This window comes from Diorhabda carinulata, chromosome X, assembly GCF_026250575.1.
Source record: "Diorhabda carinulata isolate Delta chromosome X, icDioCari1.1, whole genome shotgun sequence".
Taxonomy (NCBI): Eukaryota; Metazoa; Arthropoda; class Insecta; order Coleoptera; family Chrysomelidae; genus Diorhabda; species Diorhabda carinulata.
In genome coordinates, this window is record NC_079472.1 from 28,906,417 (window position 1) to 28,924,841 (window position 18,425).

Here is an 18,425-nt window from a genome sequence, read left to right on the forward strand (position 1 = left end):
AAGGAGTTATAGAATTTTTGGCTACATTTACAAAATAATTATTGTGGTTATCAGGTGATGTAGAGCTTATACTCGATAAAGAAAGCTTATTTCTTTAGAAACATTATGAGAACTGGCGATTGTATAGTTTCACGTAATTTTTGAGGAAAACACTATCCGAGAATTTCCTTAGGTGAGATAAATATCCCATGTTCTTTGCAGATATACGTAAACCTTTAGTGGACCAGGGTTTATTTTGCTTATTTTTAATACGCCTGAGGGGAAAAGAATTGGATGCCAGACTAGTTACTCTTTTTATGAATCTAGAAAATTCGAAGTCCACATCACCAGAGAGCATGTTCCAGTCAGTTGTTTGACAACTGTGCTTGAAGTTTTGAAATTTTTTTTTTCGAAAAGATACGGCATAATAAAGTGAGTAATCTTTTTACTACTTGCCTGTTAGTAGCATATAATGATTTTTGTTTTATATTCGCTATTATTTATCAAATTATTAGATATGCTTTTGTTTATAAACTCATGAACTAAGCTCTTTCTTTCAATTCTAAATGGTAAGCTCTAAATACAGTTGAGTCGTTACTAGCACAGAGTAAAGAGTGGTACATAAAATTTGCAATCGAATTAAAAGTTTTTCTAAAAAAACATGTGCGTGCTATGATCTACTATGATTTCATTGTAGTTTAAGTGAAGAACAAAGCCTTGAACGGTTGCAACGCGCCCCTCCACTAGCAACTTTTTCATTAGTATAGTGAATTTAGAAGAAAACGTATATCTTTTGGAGATGATAAGGTAATTGCTGGTAGGTTCTTCAGTTATGGTTGAAAACATTGAGAAATTGAGACGTATGATCAAAGAAGAACCGAGAAGCACTTATCAATCGTTTAAGGCAATTTTTGGTGTTGGATAAGATATATTACCCGGCCGACAGTTATATTTGTAGGTTAAAATAATGTAACAGACATCGAACCCACATCATTCGCTTGATTTGGTCATTTATGATTTCTGGTTATTATTTGAAGAAACATTTGCGTGATCAATGTCTTACCACGGAGGATAAGATGGATGAAGCTGTTTATTAATTTATTGAGTTTATTGAATAAGATAACTGACTACAAGCTTTCAATTTCTGAAAGTTTACTTTGAACATAACATTATTTTCACAAAAAGACTAGTAGCTGTCTTGTGTAAATTTAATTCATGTCAAATTTAAAAAATTTGCATTTATTTTTTACGAATGAAATATATTTGCTTTCAATTAATTTGCCCAATCAAGTTCAACCACGTCTACTGACAATTGATATCATCGCTGAAATAAGGAAAAAAGAATTCTGATTGTCATTTAGCAATATGAGTTTTATCGTGTCATTTTCTTATCTCGTAATATTTCTAATGAAAAAGTAGAGAATCATTGTCAATTGGAAATAATTACAGAAAGATATTAAGAAATATAGTGAAAGAAATATTTCTATTTGAATGACTAGCAACATTGAATTCTCAAAGAAACTAGATGAGTAATAATTTGAATTCTGAGGACGTCGTAATTTTCACACCTTCTTAATAAACTTATTTTTATGATTATTTTCCCACAAATTACATAATTCCATTTGTTATTTGCGATTAATTTCTCATTCTGCAAGTGCGAAGTACGAATCAAAGTCGGTTAGTACCTTGTTCGACACAGAATAGATTCACATTAGCATATTTAAAAATTTATTTATCACTTCTATATCATTTATGAATTTATGTTGAATGGTGTTAGATTATAACTTGAAATATTATAAATTGCAAATATAAATTGAATAATAACTAGTGACAGAAAACATGTTTTTATTGGTTACTGCGGTTGTGACGTAGAAAGTAAGTAAATACTGAAACGTGGTCGCCGCATGTCGCCTTTCAAATGCCAGTCTGGTGTTGTGAGAGGAGGTAATTGGTTGATTAATGCGACTTAAATTCTGTAATGATTTAAGAAACTATTCTACTTGAAATGATGGCTTAAATAGGATTTATCGAAGTAAGATCAGACAATCTAACTGAGGTAGATGTATTCATGGTTGCTATGTTCTTTGCTAATAATCAGTTATTTACTTCGGCTGAAATACGGAGTTAAATGCAGATACGTAAGTACTACTACATTTGTTTGCTTTGAAGGTTATGTTTTGATTGAAGGTTTCGATGTTAAAGCATTTGTATTATCTTTCAGTGCTGTTTACTTGCTTTCTACGTCACACAACGTCACACGTTTTGGCGCGCCATTTGTGTATTTAAATTTATTCTTTTTTTTTGAATCAATATAACGTTTAAAAAAATTAAAAAATAGTGTGTGATTAAGAACGATATACTAAACGTATTTAAGGTATAAAAAAAGTATGCAAGAACCCTATTTTACTTCTATTCGAGTAATAAACATGTTGAAACAGTGCCGTTTTAAACCAGTGATAGAGTGGTCCAACTTGTGAATGAATCGCTATTATATTGGGATATAAAGAGGAAGAAAAAAATTGATAAATTCTTTGAGTAAGTTATATCACGACCGGTGTTTCAGAAAGTATAGTAAAAAGTGAAATAGTTGTAAGCGCCTTTTTTAGATAGTTAATAGTAAAGGAATACTCGAAATAAAAATAAGCCCAAAACAGAACGTACAGATAAAAGTGTATTAGGTAAACCAACACGTCTACTGTTGACAAAGTTACGTCTAAAATCGAAAAAATTTTAACAGGATGCATAAATTGAAATATGAATACTAATACTCCGATATTCGAAACAGATGAAATTTTAACACAATATGCAATTTTACGATTACCACCTTATCATCCATACTTAAATCCGTTTGAGTTAGTATGGGCATGACTTGAAGAAAATGTAGCACTTAAACATTTATTTTCAAGTTATTTTAGTGTTGTTCAATGGAAGAAGCGGTATTGATGACATGATGAAATGAGAAGAAAAGTTTTTTGGAAGTGAAACCTTCTATGGATGCAATAACAGAAAATTTTATGATTAGGCTACTCTTTATTAATAACTCATTATTAAAACTTAATAATTAAATCCCTTAAGTTGTTTATAACTAACAATACTGCAAATATTTAACACATCCAGAATTAATCAGCACTTAAATGGCTGTCTACTACTAATTTTCAAGAGCAGCGTAATTGATAGATTACTGAGGTTTTAGGTTCATGAAAGAATTAACGCCCAAAAAAGTAATAAAAATCAGAAGTTCATGTAGATTATATTGTAAATTTGAAATTTCCACTGATAATTGAATGCGACGTCTATAAACTGTGATCAAAATCTGGTTCTGGATTACCACATTCAACTGATAGATAATATGACTGAACTCAGATCACAATTTACGAAAAACCCTACATCTTAGAAATTGCATTACTTTTTCCGAATATTTTTTCCTTATGCTACAGATATGGGCCAGAAACAACTTATATTTGATGATTTGCCCTATATGTTTGATCCTTTTTGTAGCTATTTTTCTTTCTTCTATTCTTGCTGCCCAAAACGTCTTTTCCTATCATTTTATAGTTTACATCTCGATACTAAATTAACAGAAAGAACACTTATATGGAAAAAAAGGAAACAACTGGGTTTAAAGTTCAGCAAACACTAGGGGTTGCTTGGTCGTAGGTCGCAATTATTCCTCCGAAACAAGCTCCTAGTATACAATGCTATCATTCGACCTATTATTGAACGGCCCTAATCCAAGGTACTAAGAGCAATTACAAATGCTCCTTGATTTATTCCAAACAGGAATATTTATCGTAGCTTAAAGGAGTTTACAGTGAAATAAACTATTGTACATTTCAGTTAATCTCCTAGATAACAGGATATTAGTACGTACACCACTAGACTTACCATACTTACTGTAAATATTACCATTTAAGTAATATATAAGACGTTTTGTTAGTAGATCATGTGATTTTAAATATCTACTATGTCAGTTTGACTCCAACAAAAATATCTAGTGTTTAAGTTGTTAATGGCATTTAATAAACTTTAAAAAAAAAATTCTAGTTCATACGAATCTAAGCTATAATTTATTCATAAATTTTAGTTTAGACATAATTGATCTAGATGAAACATGGTTTGACATGTTCTAAAGGGAAACGCATTATAATAGTATTCGCTGGAAGCAAAGACAATTTCGTGCCTAATGCTTCATTAATATCTGCTAAAAAAGTGGTTTAATGAACAGCTTTTACCTAACATTCCACCACAGTCAGTAATCGTTATGGACAACGCATCCTACCACTCGCGGCAACTCCTTAAGATACCAAATACCAAAAAGGTCCAAAAGAATTGCTTACTGTTATTAAAGGTCTAAAGTTGGAGGAAATTTATTATATTGAAAAGCTGTGCAAAGAACAGGGTCATACTCTTCTCAGACTACCTCCTTACTATTGCATATTCAACCCTATAGATTTATTGTGGGCAGTGGGTAGTTCAGACGATTCTGACTACCATGACTATTTATAAAGATACTTATGAATTGAAATGATTTTTTTTGTTTTATTTGCAAAGAATTGATTTTCCTCTATGGTTTTTGCTTTGAAATTTTGTTTTCCAGAAAAAAAACCGAATGGGGTACAAAAAGAGCTCCGTTCACATATGGTACCCTGTTTAAACCAAACGCCCTTATAGGAAGATGCATTTTACTCGTCTATTTACGTTTAATATTCAGTTGTAACAAGGTAACGAGGAGAAATAATTTTTTTTCTAAGTTCCAAGTAGGACTACAATTATGTGCATATGTCTAAATAACGGCGTATAATGGCGTCCAATTTATAATGATTCGATTGCCTTTTAACGAGTACCTTCTCGTATAAGATATATATATTTTTTTAAATATTTATAAAAATAATAAATTTATAAAATGAGATATCTACGCCTATGGTATATCGAACAAAATTGTCGGCAAGCGTTTTTATATAAGTTATAATAAACTGCAATTGATATTGGAAGTACATTCAACCAAGGTACGGAGGTAACGAAGGTTGAGAGTTTGAATATACACCCTCAAGAAAAATTAGTAGAGTACGGTTTAAATGAAAACTTTTCGCTTGGACCCATTTTCAAGGGTACATCAAGATCAATAAAAGATATTTTCAATTATTATTTTAGACAGTAGAATCTAATAATTCTTTCAATGATAAGATCTTCATAATAACACATTTTAAATCAGAACGATTCATTCTTAAATTCATATCAATTTCTTATTTCTTAGACTTTTTATATATGTTTCTAAATCGTCTTGATTGTAGGTCTCTTCTGTTTTAAAATTTGAAAATTTTTATAATTTTAAAAGACGGATAAAACATGCGTTTGCCATTATATAATAAGTTTTTCAATAATAATTTAATAATTTGGTTTGTCTGTATAAATCAATCTTTCAATACACATTATTTGCGGTGCAAAGCTTCGGTGGATTTTGGCCCCATAACACGTGCAGGTGCGTCTTAATTAAGAGTGCTCATACAGTAATCCAAACTACACTAATGTTAATTCGTAACTTAAAAATAGTTTGACATTGAATCTGAACTAATATTGTACAATTTCCAGTAAATAGCTTTTAAAATTAGAAAATAGAACCAGTAGTGAGAAGAAAATGTGAATCCATAGGGGTAAGTAAGGCACAAATCGTCACAGCATTCAATCTTCGAACAGAGCACACCAACACCTACCTAAAGGCGATACACTACTAACTACAGCGAAACGTGATACTTATGTAATACACAATTGGAATAAAACCGTATTTAGATCAAAATCTACAGAAATAAAACGTAATTAACACAATAGAATATGCATTAAAGTATTCAACGAAGTGTACTCAAAAGAAATGTCGTTAGAGAATTATTCCAATAGTTTTTGAAGGTAGATTTTTAGCGAAATAGAAATCCCAAACTCCTATAACGTTTACACCGAGCGTCTTTCCGACCCATAAGAAAAAAAACTTATAGAACTCTCTAAATACGACAAAACTCGAATAGGAGTGTACACACCCAAAACGGAACACTTTAAACGATGTTTTCATGCAGAAATTTAAGCAATTGCAAAATGTGTTAATTTCAACTTGGAAAGGAATTGTCAACAAACAGGAGGTTATCACCTCAATCGATAGCCAAGCTACCATTAAAGCTCTGAGCTCCAATGTCATAAGATCCAAGCTGGTCTGAAATTGCCTAGACAAGTTAAATGGATTAGACAAAAAGGATAAAATTACCCTCCAGTGGATTTGGTGAAGTAAGGGTGGCTAAGCCTTTTGTAATATCTGAGACCTTCTGTGGAACTGGTTACAGGGCAATATAGAAAGCACTAGAAAAGGATGTTGATAGAAGAAAAATTAGTTTATGGAGTAATCTACAGGGGAGGAGATAGGCAAATATACTCCTGGAAATCTGCAATCAAAGATGTATCAATAATACACTAATATTAACAAGAGTTTTGGCCAGAGAAACTACGGTAATCCAGAGTATTACACCTGGGGGCGTATGATTTTTGAATTACACGTAGATTCATACACACAACTCTAAATAATCTCCTTCATTATGATCAATATGAAATTTGTTATAGATGAGGAATTATTTGGAATCTGAAACGTGTAAGGCATAGTTTTTAAACTTGGCTGCACAATCTATCTTTAAATTCAATCTAATAATTAAATTAAAATATAATGTGTTCAGATTCACATAATTCCAAAAATCCTAAATATAATTTTATTAACACTTCCTCCAAATAATAAATTTTATAGTTCTTAGTAACAATAAACAGATTTTAAAACCCATTTTTGAAGACCTACTCATTTAGATAAAACAATAATAGCCCATATTACCCGGAATCGGTTTTCGTGAATATAAAGACATTTTTTATATGTTGAAAGCTCGTCTTTTTTGCCAATTTTTTTTTTCAGATTCCTTACCACCCACCCATGTTATTAGTCATATTACTAATATTGATATAAAATAATTGAATATTAATGGTGTCTTGATGTTTTATGGTTTTTCAATAAACGTTTTTGAGACTTGAAGCTTAACGACTAGGGAATCCCGTATCTTTTTCCCATTTATTTTTTAAATTAAGCTATTATCATTCATTTACACAAATTGTTATTGTATCAAAGCTAATTTTTCTTATTATACCAAAAGAGTAAAAATTTTTAAAAAATTTAGACCAATGCTATGAAAAATGTTTTTCAAAAATACATTAAAAGGATATTATAGAATTTTCAGTTGTATAATATAATGAATGAAACCATAAATATCTGCGGCTTATATATGATTTAATGATTCAAATTTCGAAGGGAAAATCTATAAAAGTAGAAAATATCTATATTAATATAACAAACTACTTATCTAATTTTATAAGTTGATAAAATATTTTTCGGACAGTACCGATTTTTTATTAAACTTACCATTAAAAGCGTTTTACCCCTCAAAGATGACTTCTCGTCCGGTTCCAAAATCCTTAATTTGACAAAACAAATCATAGCGGCTTTCTCCACGCATGAATGCGCTTCTCTGGAACAATATGCCATGAGTTTCGACAGGAGTAAACCTTCTTCAACGAAAGGATGTTGTTGCTTCAATCTTTTAATTGCTTGAGCCCTTGCCGCCAGCATAGAAACTAGGACACATTCACTAGCAGATGTCTGTAGAATAGAAGACTTTTTCAAAAAAACTTACTAAGTTATATAGATTTAAAACAAAGTATTTTTTACATAGCTTTGCACAAAGTGTCATGAAAATACGTACTTGTATAACTCCTCCACCTTTACTACCTTCTTTAAACGCTAAAAATTGATCCGGCAGTCCTATCGCTTTACCTAAAAGTCACAATAAATTTGAATAACATATATAAATTTTTCTTTCTTCTTATTTACCCAACCAATCCAATACTATCGTTTCCAGTTCAGTTAACGCTGGGCTGGCTGCCTGTTAACATTATAAATGTTTATTATCTAAAAATTTGCATCTACTATCTCTTTTGAAGATAAACCGATCATATTGAGAATAGATGCTACTAGAAACTACCTACTAGAAACTATTATTGGAACACGATGTATCACATAAAAGGTTCACAATGGCGAAGTTAAATTGTCTAAAAAATGTAAATTGACTCAGTAGAACTATTTTTACAACACAGGAGGTAACATCTAGTAGAACATTTAAACTAGAAACCTAAGATGTCATACTGTCGTGAAGATACAAGTGGCACTCACCCAAGAAAACCCAATACAACCTATTCCAGCCGATAGCATATCTCCAAGAATGGAAGGGTACGAGTTCCCACTTGGAAAATAAGCGTGAAATCTTGGATGTTGCCAATGTGTGACTCCTGGCATGATCTTCGTTTCGATGTCATCCATAATTTTTTCCCAATCTTCAGGGTTTTCTGGAGCGTCACCAGGTAGTAATTTTCTAAGGTAACCTGGTTCGATATTTGGAGTCACTCTTCTTGTATCAATATTTTCCATGTAGCTGCATATGTAATCTACCATGTTTTTCCCAATATGGCGAAATTCGTCAGTGTCCATCCTAGAACAAATTACTGAAACAGATTCTTTCCGACAATTCCAAGCTGACCCCATTTTTGAGTTTCAAACTGTTATTGAATCATTGGTTAGGTTTGTATTGGCAAATAAGCTAAAAACTATGGTAATTTATCAACAAGCGTGTTGACACTACAGACACACATTAAGTATGGGAATTGCAGGTTATAAATGATCGAACACCACTATAACAGAGTATTCGGTCAGTTTGGCATAAGTTTCACGAAATTTTGTTACAAATCGGCAAACAAAACCTAGACTATCACAAATTTTGATAGAGATGATTACTAAAATTTCTTACAGACCACCATAAAATCGCGATGCAAGGGGGTGCTTTGATATTCATACAACATACATCGGAATCATAACAGGTAAGGAGACTTGGATCATACACGTCAATTGGTCAATTGCAAATGAAGTGGAGTGGAGTGGAGTGGAGTGGAGACATATAATTTCCGGTCAGCGGTTTCCAAAACACAGATCAAATAAATTAGGTCAGTAAATTTAGAGTTCTTTGTATTATTGCGAATAAAGTATTTTTCAAAAAATCTGAAAGTGTCTCTAAGAACATTTTTAGAATAGAAGACTTTTATTCGATTGGCTATCTTCTGTTGTGTATTTTTCCTGGATACTCCCAAAACATTTCTGCTGAGCCCTCCTATCTAATGTCCAGGAAAAAGACATTTTTGTGCGGAATTTCAATATTAAGTTAGTCTATTATGCTCAATACATTTTATCAACATTTTATTAAATAAACAGATTTTGCTTAAAATTCTCCACATCATTTCAAAACCCGCTTATAAACTTCATGTTCAATTTTTTGTCCTCGTTCACAATAACTAATACTCTGTGTTGAACTGGAAGTTTCAATTCTCTTGCTTTATCTAACGATCCATGCTAGGGTAAAATAGTGAACTATAATTACACAAAAGTTACACAAACAATTTTTAAGCTCCTTTGAATATCTTCCAGGAAGTATTGTTAAGAGTATAATAGTCACGACGTTTCAGCAGCTTTCTAAAATCAAATTATATGTATGGCTTGAAGGCAATTAATTTTTAAGGTACGTTAAATGATTTTCCGATTTAGCTCCTTTAATTTCTTGATAGTCGAAAGATGTCATTTTGCGTGTGGCACATTTACAACTAGCAACTTACGAATAGCATCCTCCTGTTACATCTTTGAACACATTTACTATTGGTCGTAGAACGTTGAGCTGCGTGAATTTATTTTTTTTTTTCAATAATATATTTTTTTAATTAGTAAATGGTCGTTTTGAAAGGAATAAACATAAAATAAAAAATAATGTTTAGCCTCCTACAACATTAAAGTGAAAGTAAATGAGGGGAAAAATATGATATCCTTACTTTATATTATAAATGTGAAAACGTGGATGTTTGTTACGCTTCCAAGCAAAAATTATTATTTTGGGAGGTACTAGAAGTAATATAGTATACTTTTTATTAAAAAAAGTATTTTTTACCGACGGTCAAGTCAATATCTATCTTTCTACTATTATAAATATGAATGTAAGTTTGATCTTTTTCTAGAATAAACAAATTGTTTTAAGGTGGAACCTTAAGTTTGTATCAAAACATAAGTAATACCAACAAAATATTATTGATTGATTCAGACTTGATTCCCCTCATAAAGTGTAGACCTAAAAAATGTAAATTCACTGTGTATTATAATTTATATTTATATATAGAAGTTTTATATAGAAAATTATTTTACAATAGACATTTTCTTATTATTTTTTATTAATATGCTTTCTTCTTTTCTTTTTTAAGTTTGACAAGGATCATGGAAATCCGAATTTGGTTCAAAATATTGGATTATTGGAGCAACTATGTCATATTTGTACCGTTCTTTTTTCCGCGGTTTTTCTTTCTATTTGGCTGGAGTAGAAGATACTTCTCTCCTTCCTAGGCTTATCCCAGATTCTGAAGTTGTCTCCTTTTTATAGAAAGTAATACTGTAATAATCATTTCTCTCAATACTTTATCGTTAGTTACTTTTTCTGAATACATACTTCCACATTTCAAACCTATGGAGATGTCGGATATCTATTTTCTTGTTTTTATTAAAATCATTTAACACCGGGCGTCTCGCTGCTCTGTTGGAGATTAGACATTCCAAAAAATAAGTTAAATTATACATTATCTGTGTTCTTAGTGTGTTTATCCGGTGGATTATTATTCCGTAAATAATAAAAAATCCCAAAATATAAACATAATTGAGTAATTTGGGCTCTTAGAAAACTTCTTCGCGTAATTGTTTACCTTACAGCAGTCACTAGTTAACTGTCAAAATTCAACAGAAAAAAATCAACTTTGAAATCTAAACACACAAACACCACTTATACTCCCTAAACATTCCAACTCACACATTCATTTACCAAAACAATCTCACAAGTCAGTATGCACATTCGGCAAATAAATGTAAAGCAGCAGGCTCGAATTTGAGATCCTGAATATTTTTGTTTGGCTCCTTTATTCCAGAAGGTCCATTCATCAGTTCTTTATTCATTTTCAAATCTCTAATAAAAAAAAGAAAACTGGTACCCGTATTCTTCCAACACGTAGATGTAACCTATCTTAGCCTATTCATACAGTGAAATAAGCTGTCACTCAGACCAAGTCTGCAGCTGAATTATGAAAATGTGATTGTTGATTGTTTTGGGATATCGTTTTGGCTTTACAGCTAATCTGCAGCTATACCTAAGATTCTACATCTTATTGTTTTGCTTCCAAAATACATAGACTCCTCCCAAAGGAGGTTATTTTTTGGGGTTCTTGTGTCCCACTTTCCTAGGTTTAAGTACTACTCCTTCAAGATACTTAAGCCTTTTAGGGATGGACATGCCCATCGTCTTAAGGTGATATTTGATGGGGCAGTCCGACAACCAGTTTTATGTCGTTTTTGGTTATCATGAATTGTTCTTCGAACTTCTTAGTTAGATATGCTTATGAATCTTTTGGATTGCCTTTTAGGCCTGGAATGGTTCTCCAGTAAGACTTCATCTGATTCTTCAGCCATTCGTTCAATTATTGTTGCGGTATCTCGTGTGTCCACAGTAGGACTTTGGTCCAAGGTATCGAGTCGTTCCCCTTTTTTAGCAAGGCTATCTGCTTCCTCATTTCCTGATACACCCTAGTGGCCTGGAAGCCACATTACAGCTACTTTGCTTATGTTATCTAGTGCTTTTAAAGTTTGTTTACACTTTTACACTAGTTTGGACATGCTCTCGATAGCAGGACATTCGGGGCCGCTTGGCTATCTGAGAGAATGTAGATGTGCTTTTTAAAGAGGTTTCTATCTATGCACTCTATTTATTTATTGCTCGCCACTCTATCTGAAAAATGATGAGGGATTTTAATCCAGAAATTCCCAGTCCAGCTCTTTACGCTAGCTTCGAATCGTTTGTATGAGAGATACATTTGAAGCTTGCGGAAAATTTTTGTTGACCCATGATTGCGGTCTCTAATTATCGAAGGGGGTTTATTTGTCTAACATGATATGCATTTGGTCTATTGGTTTCCTTAGATCAGATTTCCTGGTTTTAGTATTACTGTCTGGATTAGCCTGTGGTCAATGATTCTTCTTGAAGGTGAAGAGGAAGCAGGTTCAGTAGCGCCTCTGAGGCTGTAGTAGGGCTGGTTGACATTGCATGAAAATGTAATACGCAAAGGACTAGTATTTCGAAATTTTCACCAATTTACTGGTCAGTGGTGATGGTTTTATGAATGAACGCCATATTGATAACTTGTTGGCCAGCGCTATATTCAAAATATTGCTCTTATTTGTAAACGACATTGAAATATATCTTAAGGGACAGGTAGAGTTTGAACTTAAATTGATTAAAAGAACAAGTTAATTATCACAACAATTCGTGTCATATTTGAAACATAATGTGACTCATCTAGCGATTCTAATTATAATTGGTTGCTTGTTTGTATTGAAGATAGAAAACTCTAAAAATTCATAAATAGGAAAATAGTCACAAGGATCTAAAAATGCCTTGTAAATTTCTCACAAGACATTACTGACCAGGGTACTAGTGTATTTTTCAGAAGATCTGTGTGATCGGCATCCAACGTGTTAAATCGTTCAAATAATTCAAGAGAATGTATTTAGCAAGAAGTTTCACATTCCAAAATTTTTCAGTACATTAATTCAATTTCAAGCGGATGTTTTTATGGGTATTTTAAATGGAGTGTTCAAGAATCAGCATTAAATGAGGTAGGCAGTAAATACCGACTCCTTAATTATAAAAGGGAATAGTTAAGTGTCGTCATTTTAATACGTTCTTATAAGCCGGTAAACGGTAAGCCCTGGACATATAAAAGAAATAAGTAATCTCTAAGAATAACTAATAACCGTAATAAATAACATGTATAGTAAACTAAATGAAAAAAAAACGTTACAAATCCCAATAATATTAATTTCTACTCTCCATTTCTTTATCTACTTTTCTTTATTCTATATTAATGTATGTTAAGGTAGTTTCCTTCAAATTAAATGAATCATTGCAAAGATATTTTGTTGTGAAGTGGCTACAGAGTTTACTAACTGGCTCTTGTTTTTTATATAGTTTATATATATATATATATATATATATATATATATATATATATATATATATATATATATATATAGTTTTATATAGTTTTTTTATTTAGTAGTGAAACACTTTGAGCTATTTTGCTAACAATTGGCTAAAAAACTATTAGTCTATGAAATGATTCACTAAAGTGGCCAATCCGACACCTGCCTAAGTGGCAATTGATAAAACAACCACTTTTAAATATAATGTCTCATACTCTAGTGTATTAGAAAGGCAGTGATCATTTTGAACTGTTCAGTTTGCTAATATATACGTTTTTAGAGGGTGCCTGTCATGGAGCGTGGATCTTGAACAAGATTTTTATTTCGAACGTTTCGAAAAAATGGTCTAATACACCCCCCACTAATTATTACAATTTGTCTATGGTGATAACGTAGTAACTTTAAAGACTTGTTACTAGTAGTATGAGCGATTGGGAAGTGGAAATGAGTCGTCTAAAGATAAAGAAGTTCAAAAATAAAGTAAAAACTATAATGAACATTTGTTCTAAGTTTGAATTTATGAATCAAAAGACAAACTTACTGAAGATCGCCTTCACACAGATCCGGAATTCATAGACATAATTGTTTTGGTGTTTTATCTAAAATTCAATGGAAAACTATTGGCGAATTTACGAATCAATATGTGAAGAAATATGAATTATGGGCCAATGGCTTTCTTCAATTTGACAATGCGCGCTAATGCGCCAACTTTTTGATGAGTGGAGCCCTTTTAAATGTCCACTTTTTCCGCGGAGCAAGTCGTTGGAGATCACACAAGTTTTCCAGAATCCTATTTTTTTCTTAAAAGCAATAACCTTTTCTTGTGCAGAAAATATATTCGCCAGTTTGCCCTGTAAAGTTAAATTAAGCTCAGTTATTTTGTTGCACAAAGATAATAATCGATCTTCCAACTCAAAATTTCGTTCCAGAAGAAATCCACGGAACTCGTCCTTTAGTTTGAAAATACGTGATAGAATCCATCGGACTTACCGTATTCAAAAGGGATGTATATACACTTCCCATGTCCTCACATAATATTTTGAATAAACGATTATTTAGCGGCTGAGATGATTGCTTTCAATTCATTTCTCATTTTCGTAGAGCACCAATTTCTTCATTTTATCTGAATTCCTAAATATTATGATAAAATCAAGCAAGCTTCGCGGAGACCTTGAATGGTCTCCACGGAGCCCTGGTGGTCTGCGGAACACAGTTTAAGAAACGTTGCGCTAATGTATCACTTTTGAATTTTCGGGCGTTTAAAGTCTTCGTGTGTCTCCATAAGCAATTAACTCACTAGTTTCTGCACCATACGAATTAAAGCTCTTCTCGAAAATAAAAATAAAAAATGTGCTAGCTAGGAAACATTTCTGACAATGAGAATTCTACGACAAAAATGATGGAAGCCATTCCATTGGGCTAAGTGCATTGTAACAATAGGAAAATAATATTTGACATGTATACTTGACATATTCTATTAATTATTTGGTAAATGTATTGGTAGCAATAAAATGAGTTATTGTTTAAATGGAATGTGAAGATCTTATTAGAGCTAAATCAAATTTATCCTTAGATAATTAATAATTATTAGCATTAGATTAAAATCTTTCGAATGAATCTGTAACGGGAACTCATGAATTGAGCATTATTCTGAACTTCCGGAAAAATTTTCACCATGTCATAAATACTCAAAAGAAGAGGGTATTTATAATAAAGAAAATTTGTTATTTAATGTTTTTATAGTACTTAATGTCGAAGAAAATTTGTTAAAACATTGGGAAACTGAACAAAAAACAGTTTCATGAGAAAATAAGGTAACAGCCATTCAATTGAGTTCGCCTTATTTGGCCACGTGTGATATTCGTTTATCCTTCAACCTAAAGAAACATTTACGTGGTCGACGTTTCACGACGAACGATGTAAAATAAGAGATAATTCATCAATTTTTGAGAGTATTCTTTTAACGATTATTTAAAGACTTCAAGCTTTTTATTATGGAAGCTTCTGTTACAAAAGTATATTGATGTAGCTTGTGATTACTTTGATTGTAAAAAACTCTTAGTTTTCTCATATCTCGAAATATATACTATTTTCTTTCATATATATATTTTCACAATTTGTTCCATTTACTAACAAATTAAGATTCACCAAAGTCAATAAAAAATCTTCAGGGCTCACTGTCCAAAGTGACATATAGCTAAGCTGTAGTAGATTACATTGGATTAACACATAGAAAAAGAACAAATTGTCTATTTTTTAAAAGACCTACAGAACTACCCAAGCTAATTTGATAAGATATGAATAATTCAAAAAAATATGATTTAAACATAGCATTAAAAATTTATATTTATCTTTAATATATATGACGTTTAACTTACCTATGATTTAATTATTTCAATATCAAAATAGCAAAGATATAATTCAATATTTAAATATTTAAATAATTAAAAATATAAAACACTACTAGAACTACTACTATAAATAAAGTTTTTTGTGATAATTTCAATGCCTTTTAAATACGAAGAGCATTATAACATTATAATAAATTAAAAAATCATAAATACCCATGAAAAAGTGAAATAACATATACTAATACTAACCATATTATAACAAAAAATTCATACCGGTGTGTGCTTTCAAAGCTACGATTGATAAGTTGCAAATTGATTGTACAATTTTGTAGTGTAAATTTTTAATAATTTAAATTGAAATTACCTATATTCACGATAGCTTATTATACCATTAGGTTTTTTTGATCTTCTTAAATATTACATCACCTTATCAACTCTAGATATAAATAAATATATCACCGCCCCCGCTACGACTAGACAACATGCAAGGTGTAACTGAATTATATAAAAAATCTATTATACGAACAACCCTACCTGTTGATGGTGTTTTCAATAGGTCTTCCCCCTACACGCTATTACCACCGTGAACTACACTCGATAGAAGGGTGAAATCAACTAAGACTGATTCTGGTTTTCCGACTTTTCCGTCTTCATCAAAAAGTTTCGACCTTCCCTCCCTCGTATTAAAAAAATATTTGCAGTCTGTGTAAAGACGTGCGTTGATAATCAGGAATATATTTTCCTTTTTTTTAATTGAGAACTGAGCAAAACATACGAGGATTGCTATTCATATTTCTAGTCAAAAATGAGAAAACAATTAATAATCTAAATGAATATGAAAATATTCAAAAACCAATAAGCTCGAAGGAGAAGACACATAACATAAAATTAGAAGAATCAAAAATAAAGCTCTAGATACCTTGGTATCATACCAGTACAATATGGAGGCAAGGACAAGAAATAAACGAGAGGACTAGAGCAACTGGAAGATTATTCAACGCAATTAAGACACAGTTTCTAGCGAAAAAGGAAATACTAAAATAAATATTAACTGTATCAAAATACAGAGATGATATTTCTAAGAAAAAAATCCAAATAAGACAAAATAAGGAATAACTAATGACTAATCAACTTGACGCTCTAGATAATTGAAAAATTTCATTGATTGAAGAATGATTTTGTCACGCGATTGTATGTCTTACGCACTTTTCGCCACCAATTACGATTTATACTTAATCATAATGTTCCTATTCCAGTGATGGCTCAGGAAAAAGAAATTTAGATGTTCTGCAATGTTTACAAAACACTTACTTTGTAAAAGGTTTGTCGTCTTAGTCGAATTTCCATTATAGTCTTCCGTACTGAAATTATTATTTGTTGGAACGGTTGTCACACTAGAAAAATCTGAATCACCAAGCACTACTTTACATCTTTACCATGGTCATATGTTCTAAAGAACTAAAACAGATTTAAAAATCACAACAGTGTAAAACAAGGAGCTCCAGTTCGATAGAGTGAAAGAGGTTGAATACTTGGGAGTGACGGTAACAAGTAAAGGGGACGAAATTGAAGAATTCTACCAAAGATTGGAAAAGGTAATAAAACGGATAGAGGTCTAGGAAGGTGCAAAGATATCTGAAGGGTAACGAAGCTAAGAATTTACAGGACAGTTATACAACCTACAGTATTAAATAGTAGTGAATGCTAGGTCATGAATAAGAAAGAGGAAAACAGACTAAATGCATGGTAGACAAGAGTGTCCAGAAAAATTTTTGGAGGGATACGAGTGAAACAAGAACGAATGCAGAGATTAAAAGGTTATATGATCAGGCAGTTATCGGCTATATAGTAAGAGAAAAAAGTTAGGGCATATAGCCAGAGGGGAAGAAAACAGATATGTTAAAAGAAGCTTAACAAGTGGAAAAGGCCCTGAAAGAAGAAGAGGGCGTTCATGTGGAAAATGACTAGATAAATGTAACGAAGACTTACAGAAGTTAGGGATAGCGAACTGGCGCAATGCAGTCGTGAACAAAAGGAATTGGAGAAAACCAGTAGAGAGACTTCAAGCCATGGACCTATAATAATAAAATATAGCAGTTAAAATTGTTGTACCGAGTACAGCATCTTTTAGAAATTAAGTTCAATCCAATTCATTCGTCAACACATCTATCTGCAATACTATTCAACTTAACATTCGAATACACAATGAGTAAAATTTATATGGTCAAGAGTTGAACAAATAGCTTACGCTGATGATATAGTAATTGTAACCAAAAGAATATATATATAGAATATAAAGAATATATAATGGAGACAATGTTAAACGAGATAGTTACGGATGGGGAAACGGATGGGTTTAAAAATCAATGAAAACAAAAAAAATAATGGTATTTGAAAAACAATATCTACGGGAAAAGATGAAAGTTGGCGAGTATGAATTTATGGAAGTAGAAAACTTTAAATACCTGAATCAACAATAGAGGAGACAGCAGTACTGTGTTTGAAGAAAAAAAATTAATACGAATGGAGCCTTCGTAATAGGAAAGTATTGACAAGTAAATTGCTCACAAAACGAACGTAACAAGATTATTATTATTGTTTGATAATAGTAGGCGGTTAAAAAAAACCGATAAAACTACTGTTTTATAAATTTAAACATGAAAATTTTGTTCAGTCTACTAAAAGTAGTTCACAATTTGCTGAGTGTCCAGCATCAAGTCTGTTTTTGAAAATGTTTGTATTTGCAGCAGTCACTGTCTCTTCTTCTAATGCATTCCACATATATACTATACGATTTGTCAAAAAGTTCTTACCAAATGTCCAAATCGCAAGTGTAGATATGTGTAAGAATTTTATAGGTTTCTATTAAGTCTCCTCTAAAACGACGTTCTCTGACGTGGGTATGGCAAATA

General features: G+C 31.7%; 1 protein-coding gene across 2 annotated transcripts in view; it reads right to left on the reverse strand.

The window, feature by feature from the left end:
• The window catches only part of LOC130902803 (tyrosine decarboxylase), a 40,093-nt gene extending 24,083 nt beyond the window's left edge, over positions 1-16,010 (reverse strand). The window contains exons 1-5 of one of the 2 annotated variants that reach the window (XM_057815132.1): positions 15,878-16,010; positions 8,225-8,540; positions 7,886-7,937; positions 7,758-7,828; positions 7,418-7,654 (exon numbers count right to left, since the gene is read on the reverse strand). In XM_057815132.1, the coding sequence (XP_057671115.1) occupies positions 7,418-7,654; positions 7,758-7,828; positions 7,886-7,937; positions 8,225-8,539 (675 nt within the window). In that variant the 5' untranslated portion in view covers position 8,540; positions 15,878-16,010. The remainder of the gene's footprint in view (positions 1-7,417; positions 7,655-7,757; positions 7,829-7,885; positions 7,938-8,224; positions 8,541-15,877) is intronic. The other variant, XM_057815133.1, reaches the window with a different exon arrangement.
• Positions 16,011-18,425: the final 2,415 nt, after the last annotated feature.